The sequence below is a fragment of the Artibeus jamaicensis genome, unplaced genomic scaffold (genome assembly GCF_021234435.1).
Source record: "Artibeus jamaicensis isolate MK-2021 breed Jamaican fruit bat unplaced genomic scaffold, CSHL_Jam_final contig_797, whole genome shotgun sequence".
Lineage (NCBI taxonomy): Eukaryota > Metazoa > Chordata > Mammalia > Chiroptera > Phyllostomidae > Artibeus > Artibeus jamaicensis.
In genome coordinates, this window is record NW_026521977.1 from 9,004,218 (window position 1) to 9,018,509 (window position 14,292).

A 14,292-nucleotide genomic window follows, 5' to 3' on the forward strand; every position below is an offset into this window, starting at 1 on the left:
CAGGGCCTGAGTGGGGCCGGGTCTCAGACCCTTAATTCCTGACCCAGATCTCGGGAGCCCCCTCTCCGGGATTCGGCTCTCGGAGTCCTCGCAGGCACCGCCCCCGCGCTGAGGTTGCCTGGACAGAGAGGGCGGGGGAGCGCGAGCACCGCATCCATTTCATTCATGATTTTCTCCTCTCCAGAGCCCTGGGCTGGGGCTACGCCGCTAGGGCTACCGCCAGAGGGAACACGACTGATCTGGGCGCACCGAAACCTGTGGGGGACGGACAGGCAGACAGATAGGAGTAGGGGAACAGTGGAACAAAGGGCTATGGGGTCAGGGGGTAGGTTTGCACGGAGGGGGTGAGTGGCGCTCCCCACGGGATGCTTACAAGATTTTCCTGTACAGGCTTAGAGGTTGCATACCGGGGTGCACACAGTGCCGTGTGCCCAGGACCCCCTCCAGGGCTGGGAGGGGACGCCTTCCCTTTCACCCTTCTCTCTCTCTTCAGTCTCTGGGGAGCAAGACAGCCCTCAGCCAGTTCTGCCCTCTTTTGACGCGTTGCGTTGCGGGGCGCGCACCTGTCTTGGCTTTTTCCTGGGCACCAGGGGCCAGACTCACAAAGGGCTGAGTATAGTCCTACACTTCCCAGGCTGACACGCCGTCTGCCCGAGATTCCAATGTTTTTTTTTTTTTTTTTTTAATTTGAAGCGTTGGGCTGCACACAGTGCAGGGATCCGGAGCTCCATTTTTAACACGAGGAAACCTCCAGCCACCATCCTCTTTTGCCGGGTTGTTCGCACAGCTTCCTACCCAGTCTCCCAGCTTCCGCCCTTGGCTCCTTGCAGTTGATCCTCTACACAGCAGTCAGAGCCGGCTTTTAAAAACGTAAGTCAGAAAACGGTGCTAGAAATTCTGTAGTGCTCTCCATTTCAGCCAAGTGAAAGCCGAAAACCTCTATAAAGGCCTTTAAGGCCTCTCATGAGCTAGCTCCCTTTTAACTTTCTAATCTTCTTACCACCCCAGTCCCACAAGCCTTTTTAATGCATTACCAACATGGCACATCCCTGTGGCCTCAGGACCTTTGCACTGCTATTTTCTCTGCCTGAAAACTTCCCCCAGGGAGTCACATGACTTGCTTCTTAACCTCTTAACCTGTCACTTCGAAGAGGCTTTCTCTGATCATCCCATTTTAAGTTGCAGGCCCATCCCCATCTCTGATTTTTTCCATGGTAGTCAGGAACTTTATCTTGTGCTTCCTGATCCCCGGGCCCACGCCCTTGGCTGCCAGCTCTCTCCTCAGCCCTCCAGCTTCGCAGCCCTCTTGACTTACCAGGCTTCTGTTCTCTACACAAATCCCACATATCTAGCTCTGTTCATGCTGTGCTTTCAGTCTGGAGTACCTTCCCCCCATTCTCCACCCCCTGGCCCCATGCCTTACCTAAGTTTAAGGTCCAGTTCAAATATCTCCTCCTCCAGGGAGCCTTCCTCCAGGGACACTTGGCTCTCATTCCTTTTGCTGTAATGGCAGTTCCTCGCCTCCCGCCCCGCCGCCCCTCCTACCCCCCGGGAATGTACTATGAACTCCTAGGATAGGGCTGGGTCTTCTCTCTGTCTCCAGTTCCTGCACAGAAGAGACCAGCAGTACATGTTTATGGATCAGAGGCAGTGAATGGGAGGCCCTGGCCTGGGCATGGGTTAGTCTTTTGTTCTAGGAGGGGCACAGAGCTCAGCTAAATCTTGTTATTCTGGCTAGTTTCCTGTGGGGCATGGGCAGGGGTCAGATGTCAGACGGCCAGGCCACGATGCTCCGCCTGTGTGGATATGTGGGCAGAGTGGTCAGTTGGTGCTCAGGGACACACTTCCCCCTGGAAAGCATCATCTCTGTCATTCTGTTAAGGGTAGACAGTCTGTCTGGAGCTCAAGAGAGTTTTCCTCATTGGCCAAGATGGCAGCAGGGGGAGGTTCTTACACTGAGTACGGAAAGCTAGAAATATCAATGGATATGGCCCAAGGGTGAAAAGCTAGCAAGGAAATTGGATTAGGAAAAAAGCTCCCCCTCTCCGCCACTTTCTGGTACCATACTGGGGGTGGGACCAGGGGAAGGCAGGTATATATGCCAGAGAAGTCAAAATGGCACAAGGGGAGGTAGTGGACCAATGAGGCTGTGAGTCTAGCCTAGGAAAAGAAGGGATTGGTTGAGAGGTGGACCCACCTGAAGCACGCAAAAGTTGGAGAAATTGGTCATTTTGAGAAAGTGACCAGGTTTGTCCCACACCCAAGCTAATAATAATCCCAGGGAAATAAGCAAGCATGCTCTCTCTCTCTCTCTCACTAGCTTGCTCACTCTTGCTCTCGACCTGGACTTCCGCCATGTACTCAGCAGTTTTCTTCATGGCTACGTGGCCTAAGAGGCGATGTGGCCCATGGCCTCCAGGAAGGAGTCTCTTTCTCTCTCATCCACCTGGTGACGCACAGGTCAGTGTGTCTGCATGCTCTCTCACCTGGGAGCATGTGACTGTGTGGCCCTGGCAGCTGCATGGCGCATGCAAGCTCCGCAGGCAGGCTCCAGCGGGGAGCCTGAAATGAACAGCGGCCAGGGATAAGCCAGGCTACCTGGGTGGGGCCTGTGGCCGCTTAGCAGCTGCCTGTGGGCTCCAAAGGACTGCGTATTAGATTGGAGCAGGAGCTCTGGACACTGGCTTTTGTCTTGGTCTTGCTAAGGAGATGGGCTTTGAGGCAGGAGTCTGCCGTTCTCCCAGATGGCACAGCACCTGAATGAAACTTCTTTCCTTTTGCACCAGCATCCGCCTCATGAGTTTGGCTTTTGTGGCAACAAGCAGCCAAACCTCCTTATTTTATTTTTTTGCTCAGTCACAGTTCAGCCAGCATAAGGCTGATTTTCCCCAGACAGTGTCTGTGTAATGATAGCAGCTACCATAAATGTGTGCTGACTGTGTGCCCGGCAGTGTCTGGTGTGTGTTCAGTGTACCGCTTTATTTAATCTTCATGGCAACTTTGGGGGGGTAGGCATTTGATTACGATATCCCCATTTTCAGAAGGGGAACAAAAAAGAATAAGTGATTTACCTAAGGTCCTCCTATTGATATGTGAGGGGGTGTGTTTCAAATTCAGATGTAGCTAATTTCAAAACTTAGGGAGCAGGAACGCCTTCCCAGGGGAGGCCCTGTGGGCTGGTGGAGGTGAGGGGAGCCGCAGCGAGGTGAGGGGAGCCGCAGGGAGGCCTACGTTCTTGCTGCGCTCAGCTCTGGACTCGCAGAAGCACGGTGCTCCAGCAGGGCCTGGAGCTCCCAGGTTTCTGTCAGTTGTGCTTGTGGTGTCCTGTCCCGGAAGCTGGTCCTTGCCCTCCATGAAGTCAGTGTCAGAGGGCCAGAGCTGCCTCTCAGACATTCCTCTGGGAATGTGTGCTCTGGGTTCAAGCCCAGCTGCAGCTGTCAGCTGTGGGTTACGAGGCCCATCTGGAAGGGTTATGGTGAGGAAGAAGCGTGATGAGATACCTAGCAGGTAGGAGTTGCTCAGAAATGGCCTTTCCCCGTTAGGTCCTGTAGGGAGTTTCTGTCACTTAGGGCTGTACCAGAGCTCGTCTTCTCAGGTGTCTGCCCCCCACACCCTCTCATTGGAGAGTTTCCTATTCCCATAGTCCACTGAGTGTTGCCCTGGGGTGCAGGTGAGGAAGGGCATTGCCTGCACATGGATGGAGAACTTGACCAACAAACTCTCCATGTTGCTTTCCTCCATCCTGTTCTTTCATCGGCACCAACACCTTAGGGGGCAGTACTGTTTCTACTGACAAGGAAACTGGGGCCTGGGCCTTCCCTGTGGCCACGTCGTTCACTAATTAATGGCCTTAATGAGATTCTAACCTGACTGTGCACCAAGGCAGCACCTGGTTCCTGAACCCCGTCACCATGGAAAGCAGCCCCATCGAGTTCCTTTCTCTTCTCCGAGGGGGACGGAGAGCTCTCTGAAACCCCTGGCGATGAAGTGGGCCTGAGGTTGGGAGGATTTGGGCTTATTGGGTGATTTTGTGTGTCTCCTTTACCCTCTACAGATGGAGGGAGAGAGAGGGGTTTGGGGAAGAGCAAGCTGGTCTGGTAGCCAGCGTGTCTTGCTGGTGGGTGTTGATGGACGGTGAGGGATTAGAGTCAGTATCTTTTGCTTTTGACCCCCCTTGCAATTCAGCGTGTTGTAATGAAATGTTTTGCTTCAGTGAAAATGCTCCTCTAGATTTTTATTTATTTATATACTCATTTATAACCCACCCCAATCCACAGAGGGTTTGAGGTAGCTTACCACAAGAGCAGGGACCATAAAACAATGTTAAAATATCAATAAGGATAGAGAATGAGGACCAAGGAAACTGTACATAAACTTTGAGAGACAAGACCAAAGCTTAATAATCACAGCTGATTTTTACTGAGTTCTTGTGTGCGAAGGAATTTGTGTACATTCTTTCATTTAATCCTTAAAAGAGCCCTGTAAGGAAGGGGCTGTTGTCTTCATTTTGAGGTGTGGGGAACTGGGACTTGGTGAGGTTAATAGGACGCCCAGCGTCATGTAAGTAGTAAATGATAGAGCCAGGGTTTGAGTCCAGCTGGATTTTGGAAGCCATGGCCTTAACCACTGTCTTGTCCAGCCTCTTCAACAGACAAAAGACCACAGATTTGCAGACCACAGGGGCCTCTAGAGGACTGAGCTCCAGATTTGGTTCTGATCTTCTTGGAGGCAAAAAAGGAAGGAAAAAAGTCACGTGGAGCCAGTGCCTTCCACTCCTTCAAGCCTTTGCTGAAGCATCACTTTGTCACTGAGACAGACTTACCCTGACCACTCCTTAAATGACACTGGAGACCGCCTCTTCCTATTCCTTTCTAAACTACCGTATTTTGCTGTGTATAATATGCACCCCCGTCGTGACCCAAACATTCAGGAAGAAAAAGTTTCATTACAATTTTTAAAATTCAATTATTTATATCTAAAAACCAGTTGTCATATTCCGGGGTATTATTCTGCATATGGATACCGTGATCGCTTTCTGGGATTACACTTTTAACACATGAGCATAAATAAATGAATTAAAAACATTTATATAGATACGGAATTAGGACTACCCATGTATATAATGCGTACCCTTATTTTTCCCTCAAAGTTTTGGGCAAAAAGTGTGCATGACACATGGCAAAATACAGTATATTATATGTAACGTGAGATATTCTGTAATACATTCTGTAGGACTAAATTTATTTAGGAATTACAGATTAGGTAATTTATCTACTTCGTATGTTCACTGTTCAGCTGCCTGTTCTTCCACTGGAACACGAGGTCCACAGTGGCAGGCAACGCGGTCTGTTGGATGGTGTCAAGGTCACTGCCTGGTAGGTAGTAGTTTCTCAGTAAATTTTTGTGGAACACTCGAGGGATTATTTCGGAGGGGAAGAAACACACATCTCTACAGTGACAAGGCCGGGTGCTTTCTTCCTCCTGGCTCGTATTTTCTTTTCCTTTCCTCTTTCTGCTTTTTCACCGTCTCACATCCATAAAGCATGTGAGGTAGCTCGAGCACTTCACTCTCAGAGAGAGTCTTCGGGAGAGTTTTCTAAGGGTGGAACCTGAGTGAGGGGCCCTGTGGCTGATGACCTTAGTCATGTAGCAGAGAGCGGAAATGAGGTTCATGAAGCTGGTTTTGGTGTCCTGTCCCGGAAGCTGGTCCTTGCCCTCCATGAAGTCAGTGTCAGAGGGCCAGAGCTGCCTCTCAGACATTCCGCTGGGAATGTGTGCTGCTCTGGGTTCAAGCCCAGCTGCAGCTGTCAGCTGTGGGTTACGAGGCCCATCTGGAAGGGTTATGGTGAGGAAGAAGCGTGATGAGATACCTGGCAGGTAGGAGTTGCTCAGAAATGGCCTTTCCCCGTTAGGTCCTGTAGGGAGTTTCTGTCACCTAGGGCTGTACTGGAGCTCGTCTTCTCAGGTGTCTGCCCCCCACACCCTCTCATTGGAGAGTTTCCTATTCCCATAGTCCACTGAGTGTTGCCCTGGGGTGCAGGTGAGGAAGGGCATTGCCTGCACACGGATGGAGAACTTGACTGACAAACTCTCCATGTTGCTTTCCTCCATCCTGTTCTTTCATCGGCACCAACACCTTAGGGGGCAGTACTGTTTTTACTGACAAGGAAACTGGGGCCAGGGACTTCCCTGTGGCCACATCGTTCACTAATTAATGGCCTTAATGAGATTCTAACCTGACTGTGCACCAAGGCAGCACCTGGTTCCTGAACCCCGTCACCGACATTGGTAAAGGTGATCCTTTTTTGGGGGTCTAGGAATAGCGTCCAAGTCCTCGTCACAAGGATTTGGGACTTGGAGTAGATACTGTAGAGGTGGAGATGGGAAGATAAAAGGCAGAGCTTTGGTGTGAGCCAATTGATTTAAAGGCAGAGGACATCCTTCTGTTCCTAAGAGTTCATCTCTGGAGTCATATTTCCTGGCTTCAAGCCTGAAGAGTGAAAAGCCAAGGACATTAGCAAGGTTTGTCAGGAGAAAATTGGAGCTGAGACCAATTGCTGGGCTGTATGTGGGTGAGGGTGGGAGGGAGGCGTGATGTGATCTTGCTGTAGGAGCTCGAGACAGATCTGGAGCAAGCCTCTGGGGGCCCGCAGACACCAGCCTGGCAGCTCAAGGTGAAGGCCAAGGGCACCTGGCTGCTGATCCCAGGAAGAAACATCAGAAATACTTGTCTCGGGAGGAGTGGGAGTCAGAAGTTAGTCTCCCCCAGGGTCACTGCTGTGGGCTCCTGCAAAGCAGTCATTCAACTGGTAATCAAGAGCCTACTGTGAGGTAGCCATTGTTCCCCCAGCTGGATGCACATTCGAGAGCAAGATGGCGTCTCTTTTCTCTTGGAGCTGATATTCTAGACGGGACATAGCCAGGTTAAAACAATGAGTAAAAAGATCATTTCAGATAGTGGTAAGTGCAATGAAGAAAGAGAAAAGGGGGTGGGGTGATGAGAGAAGGCAGAGAGGGGTCCCTTTTGGTTGGGTGTTCAGAGATGGCCTCTCGGGGGAGAGAACATTTGCACAGGGCCTTGAGTGACGAGAAGGAACCAGCCGCTCAGAGTAGGGAGAGGGCTCCCAGGCGGAGCTGTCTTGTCTACGCACAGCAGGAAGGCAGAGTGAGAGGAAGTGGGAGAGGCAGGCAGGAGCCAGGCTGCACAGGGCCCTGAAGGCTGTGGATGAGTTTTATTCTAATGTACTCAGAGGCTACGGGAGGTCTCTAAGTGGGGAGAGCCATCAGATCTGGACTTGAACCGTGGGGACCCTAGAAGCGCCAGGAATCTCAGCTCTTCTCCTCTCAAAGGCCCCGAGAGGCTGTGCATCCCGGGATGCCCACACCAGAAACTCGGGGCGGAAACCAGACTCCAGAAGGGCTCTGGTTGGCCTGCGACCAATTCAAATTAGTTGCCATTGTTAAAAAAACAACTAGGACATTTCAAGTACAAATCCATATTAAATAAGAAGATCTGGCAACTTCAGGCTCAGAAGCCTACACCAGTGTGGCCAAGGAGCTGGTAGCAGTTACTCCCTCGGGGCAGGGCGTGTCTGGTTTGCCACAGTCCCCTCTCTTAACCCCGTTCGTGAAGGCATATGTTAGTCATCATTTGTCAAGCTGCTTGCCCTGTTGTTTTTCTGGAGGGGGAAAGTCACCAATTTCCTGTAACATATCAGAAATAACTCTTATCTGACCCAGCTTGCTCCATTTCCCTGGCCTGTGAAAGCATTTGAGTTATGACCTTCTCTCTCCCCCTCTGTGAACTGCACATTCCTCATCTGGCGTTTGAATATGGTGATTCCAAGGCCTTTTCTAGTTGTGGCTTCCAAGGCCCTCTGAGTCTACGCTTTGGAAACGACTTGGGCTGCAGATAGCGCTTCATTGTCCTGCGGACGGTGTTTGAGGGATTGCTCACCCTTGATGCTTCTGCCCTTGAGTTATGATTTATCTGAGCGCTTGGAAGAAAAATGACTTTTGTTCTGGGAGCTTATCCTTCATCTTTTGATTTTGGAAGGAGAGGAGCACTTCAGACAATGCAGCAAAGCTGCCGTTGCTAGGAGAACTGTAGGCCGAAGAGGCTGTTTGGAGGCAAGGCCAACGGAAAACTCTTGTCTTCCCCTTTACCTTCCATTCTCTTCCCTTGGCTTTTTTCTCTCTCCTCTTTTGAGCAAAGACGTCATAGTCAATAACCCCTTCTAAAAGGTCAATCTTAGTCTCCGACAGAGTTTAGGTCACCCTGAACCCAAAGGGTTATTTCTGAAGAACACTCCCACCAGCCAAACTACTCTCAGTGGTGCTGGGTGCTAATTATGGCCCTGCCGCTAGATAGTCATTTGACCTTAGGCGAGTAAGTTATTTTTCTCTGGGCCTCAGCTTCCCCATCTGTGAAGGAGAAGGCAAGAGGGAATGCTTGTGTGTTCTTCTGTGTAGTTCCAGCCCTAATACTTCAGAAGGCGGCTGCCAGGGATTTAGAGAACAAAGAGCATCGACCGGTAAAATCTCCATGACTCTCCTTTTATTTCACCAAAGCTCCGGAGCCCCTTCACCTTGGAGCCACACTATTTCCCCATAGGTCTTTGGCTTGCTCTCCTCTGGCTATTTAATTAGTGGTAAAGGTGGAATTTCTATCCGCCCATCTCAGTAGATGTGATGTGCCCTGAGTATCTGCCTTGCCAGGTAATCTTACTTTTAGCATTGTTCCTTTGTTGTAGAAAAGGCCAGCGACAGTATCTAAAAGTCTGATTATTTATTTTTCAAGTCCAGTATCTCTGTGGGACTCGGAGGGTCCCCAGCCTCGGGGATGATTAAGTGACGATTTAAGCAACAAGTGCGCCCCCTGGTGACATATAAAAATTGCAAAAAGACTCACCCATTCAAGAAACACTATTCATTGAATTTAAATCCTGCTGCCTAACCCTCAAGAAAGGATAAAAGAAATGTGCATAAATGTCGTGTAAAGGAATACACATGTATCTCCACTCCCAGAGCCAACTTTTTCTCATTTGGCGTGCCTACCTCTTGCCCCTCGGTTCTTTTTAAGTTTTTTTTTAATTGATTCTAGAGAAAGGGGAAAGGAGAGAGAAAGAGAGGGAGGGAAACACTGATCTGTTGCCTCTTGCATGTGCCCTGACTGGGGAGCAAACCCGCAACCTTTTGGTTTGCAGGATGATACCCAACCGACTGAGCCACACCAGCCAGGACTTGCCCCTCAGCTCTTGATATAGCAATTGGGGTACAGTAGCAACTTTCAACCTTTTTCATCTCATGGCACACATAAACTAAGTACTAAAATTATCCTTTTTCCTAAGGTGTCAATTATCTGCAAATTAATAGATTCAAAACAGTCACAGTCAAATTTTCATCAGGGTTTTTATAGCTATTTGAGATGTTTTTTCCCTAAAATTTGTATAGAAATGTAAAAAAACCTAGGTAGCTAAAATAAACCTGAGGCAGAAAAATAAAATGAGAGGACTTATACTACCTGCTAGATTATCACAAACCTACGGTCATCACAGCCGTGGGTGCTGGTTTAAAGAACACACTAGTGATCGGCACACTTACTTTGTAAAGGCCTAGATGGTGAATATTTTCATTTCTGTAACTGCTACTCAGCTCTGCTCTTGTAGCATGAAAGTAGCCACAAACAATAAGTAAACAAACAGGCATGGTTCTTTTTCAGAAAACTTTATTTATAAAAACAGGCAGTGACTGGATTTGGCCCATAGGCTGACTCCTGGAATAGACTGAGAATAGATCAGAAAGTCCAGAAGTACATCCATGTTTATAAGGGTGGTTTTTGACATGGGAGCTAAATGATTCAATGGGGGAGGGTGAGGCAGAGAGGTGTCTTTTCAACAAGTGTGCTGGACAACTGGGTAACTATGGGGAAAAAAAATAAGCCTTCTCCCCTACCTCAAACTCTGCACAAAAATGAGTTTGAAGTGGTTCAGACATCTAAAAGTAATTTTGCTTCTTTCTAGAAGGCAAAAATTATAATAGTGTTAGAAGAAAACACTGGAGAATACCTTCGTTTCCTTGGGAGTAGGCAAAGCTTTCCTAGAGTGCATAAAGCAGTAACCATAAAAGAAGAAAAAAGAATAAATTTGGTTTCATAAAAAACAAAAACTTCTGCCCATCAAAAGATACTTTAAAACTGGATAGGCAAGTACCAGACTGGAAAAAAGTATTGGTAATGCATAAATCTGACAAAGGATTTTTTATTTAGAATATATGAGGAGCTCCAACAAATCCATGTAAAGAGATGAATGATCCAATAGAAATGGATAGCAAACTAGAACATGCACTTAAAAAAAAAAATATATATATATATATATATATGAATGGTCCAACACACTGGAAAAGATGTACCCTCTTTAGGGCAAATGTTGGGATGTTTCAGGTATAGGTGAAATAGGTACAACACATTTAGGAGAAGGGTGACTTTGCTTTATTAGCTTTATTTGGAATTAATTATGGTTTAATGAGGTGTTTATGGGTGCCAAGTTGACAAGGCGTAGACTGTGATGTGTTTGAAAGTATCATCTTGTCAATTTTGGCTAGGCTGAACTAGGTTTCCCAGAATTCCTTTCCCTTCTGTGCATGTTTCTGGTCAAGGGGTGTATCAAGAGACAATTGGCAGGGCTCCGGCCAAGGTGGAGGTGTAGGCAGAAACCCTTTGCTTCCTCAAACAACCAAAAGGAAGATAACGACCAATCTAAAATCAATAAACAACCAGAAACGCCAGAAAATCAAACTGCATGGGACTCTGACAACCAAGGAATTAAAGAAAAAAATCAGCCAGAACAACCAGACCAGTAAGGTGGTGGATGGCGTGGGCTGGCTCAGAAAAACCGCAGCAGGGCTGGCTAAAGGCGAAACTGAGACTCAGAGCCGACCGTGGACTACAGTGGCAGTTGCTGCGGTGGGAGAAACTCCTAGTCTCACACGAGAGTCCTTTGAAAAGTACACTAGAGACAAGCAGGCGAGCTGCACTGTTCCCTCTCTGGCCCCTCCCCAACAGTCAGTGCCACAGTGCAGCAAAGAGGTCTGCCCTGCCCAGGTGAATACTTAAGGTCCCCACCTCCTTACAGCCTATCAGGGGCCCCGAACAAAGAAATATGGCCCAAGTGAAAGAAGAGAGCAAAGCCTCAGAAAGAGAACTAAGTGATGAGGAGATAGATAATCTATCTGATGGAGAATTTAAAGCCCTGGTGATCAAAATGCTCACAGAACTGATTGCTTGCTTATTTTTTGAGCTTGCTCAAAAAAATGAAAAAACAAATGAAAGATACCCAAAATGAAATCAAGCAAAATATTCAGGGAACCAACAGTGACAGGAAGGAAACAAAAACTCAAAGCAATGATTTGGAATAAAAGGAAAAATAAACATCCAACTGGAATAGAATGAAGAAACAAGAATTCAAAAAAGTGAAGAGAGACTTACAAACCTCTGGGACAACCTGAAACATTTCAATATCCAAATTATAGGGGTGTCGGAAGGAGAAGAACAACAGCAAGAAATTGAAAACTTATTTGAACAAATAATGAAGGAGAGCTTCCCCAATCTGGTGAAGGAAATAGACCTCCGGGAAGTCCAGGAAGCTCACAGAGTCCCAAAGAAGATGGACCCAAGGAGGAACACACCAAGGCACATCATCATTAAGTTACCCAAGATTAAATATAAAGAGAGATCCTAAAAGGAGCAAGAGGAAAGGAGAGAGTTACCTACAAAGGAGTGCCCATCAGACTGTCAGCGGATTTCTCAAAAGAGACCTTACAGGCAAGAAGGGGCTGGAAAGAAGTATTCCAAGTCATGAAATCCAAAGACCTACAACCAAGATTGCTCTATCCAGCAAAACTTTCATTTAGAAAGGAAGGACAGATAAAGTGCTTCTCAGATAAGGTCAAGTTCAAGAAGTTCATCATCACGAAGCCATCATTATATGAAATGTCGAAATGTTGTATGAAATGTATGAAATGACTTATCTAAGAAAAAGAAGATAAAAATATGAACAGTAAAATGACAACAAACTCACAATTATCAACAAATGAACCTAAAAGAAAAGAAAAACAATGAAAACAAAAACTAAGTAAATAACTAGAACAGGAACAGACTCAGAGAAATGGACATCACATGGAAGGATTTCATTGGGGAGGGGGAAAGGAGGAATGGGGGGAAGGTACAAGGAAAAAGAAGCATAATTATTAGGCATAAAATAGACAGGGAGAGAGAAAAAATGGCACAGGAAACAGAGGACTCAAAGAACTTATATGCAAAACCCATGGACATGAACTAAAGGGGAAGATGCTGGAGGGTTGGGGGGGCAGGGCAGAGGGGGGACAAAGGGGGAGAAATTGGAAAAACTGTAATAGCATAATCAATAAAAAAACACTTAAAAAAAGTGAAGGCATTACCATGAATTTATAGAACTATTCCCCCAACAATGGAACTGGAACCAAAACATACACTGTATAATCCCAGAAGATCTTGTTATTGCTAGAGAAAATAATAAAAATAACTAATCTGAAAAAAAAAGGAGACAGTTTGCACAGGATTTGGTAGTTGGAAGTGAAGCAGCAGCCACATTGTTTTCGTGCACGGAAGACTAGTGCATGGTCACTGGGTGCTCACGCACACTCCTCGCCTGGGCGCGAGGCAGCAGCTGGGTCCGGAGCTGCTCCGCCTTCCCTCGGATCCTCCTTCAGTGTCTCCGACTCTGGACCAGGTGTGTGTTTAGCTTTGTGATGAGGGCTGCCAATTTCTGAAGAACTCTCATAGCATCAACATGAAGGCACTGAAAGATACTGATGGGAATTCTGGTCATTTATCCTGGGTTTTAACTCATGCTCCTGGGTTCTCGTTTGCCCTGCTGACTTCAAGCTCTAGAATCAGTCAAGCAGCAGCCTTACAGCGACAGTATGACCACATACAAGTATATATGTATATATGTATGTCATCTCCTTACACTATATATATGTTTTATACAGTTATATGTATAAACTTCTGTAAGCACTACTTCTCCGACTGAACCCTGCTTGACAGAGAATCCCTGCGTGAAACTGCTTCCTGAAGTCTCCTTGGTGTCCTGGGGAAGGCTCCCTCCACTTGCTCCACCTCAGCCACGTACTCCAGAGCCTCTGGGGAACCAACCCGAGGGGCTGCCGCGGCTGCTGCTGCCCCCTAAAGGAGCCAACAAAAAAGTAAATGATGGGGTTGGCACTGCTGCGGAGACTAGACAGGACAAACCCAGTCAGTGTCAGAAAGTATGAAAACGTTTTGCTGCAAAGTTCCTGAATCCAGTAACACGGAAACCACTTGCAGCCAAAAGGCAGGGCGCAGAGGAAGAAGACCAGCATGGCGAGCAGGATGGCCACGTAGAGCCTGGTCAGCTGCACCTGCTGGGAGCCACACAGCAGCCTGGTCAGCAGAACCAGGCTGGACCCAGAGAGAAGCACACATAAGGAAATCAGCCAGGCGACGATGAGGAAATCAAACACCTGACATCAAGTGTCATAACAAATCTTCATCAGGAAGCCATAGTAGCTCTCTTCCAGGATGCTCAGCAGCAGGGACAAGGCCCAGAGCAGAGCACATGTGACAGCTGACATGTGTCTGGGGCAGCTGTAGCAGTACCAGATGGGCCACAGTATGGCCAGGCTGCGCTCTGTGCTAATGGCGCTGAGAAAGATCAGGCCTGCGATGTAGGCAAAGATCAGCACAGTGATGGATGTGGGAGTATCCCAGGAGTGCTTGATGAATGACCGCAGGGAATACCCAACCTGGCAGCAGAGGAAGAGGAAGTCTGCTCCCTTGAGGTTGAGGATGTAGCGGAGAAGGCGTTCCTCCTCAAGGGACAGCCCAGGAGCCAGAGCACAGCGGCGTTTCCTGCCAGCCCGACCAGGGCAGTGATGAAGATCGGCCTGCCTAGGGTCAGGGTTGCCTTGCCACACATAGAAGGGGCCTGGTCCCTTCTATTTGTTGGTGTGAGTTCCATCCCCCAGGCTGTGACAATCGTATCTTTGCTCAGAAACCCTGCAGTGGCGACCCTCAGGAAAACAAACAAACAAAACAGACAAGATTTGAGCACCTGGCATGATCACCGTTTCTCAGAGTCACCATGCTATGTGGCTGTTATTGTCCCGTGTTGCAGAGGAGGGAAATGGAGCCTTCCAGAGATTAAGATACTTATCAAAGGCCACACAGCCCTGGAGTCATGGAACCTGGGTTCAAAGCCAGCTCTCTCTGACTCT

General features: G+C 47.9%; 1 protein-coding gene across 1 annotated transcript; it reads right to left on the reverse strand.

Annotated features, from left to right (window-relative positions):
• Window positions 1-199: 199 nt before the first annotated feature.
• Window positions 200-14,036, reverse strand: LOC119053085 (mas-related G-protein coupled receptor member X1-like). Its single transcript, XM_037150529.2, is given in 4 exon segments — window positions 200-255; window positions 13,073-13,146; window positions 13,148-13,871; window positions 13,874-14,036. Coding segments are annotated over 4 exon segments (1,017 nt in total).
• Between the last annotated feature and the right edge of the window lie 256 nt (window positions 14,037-14,292).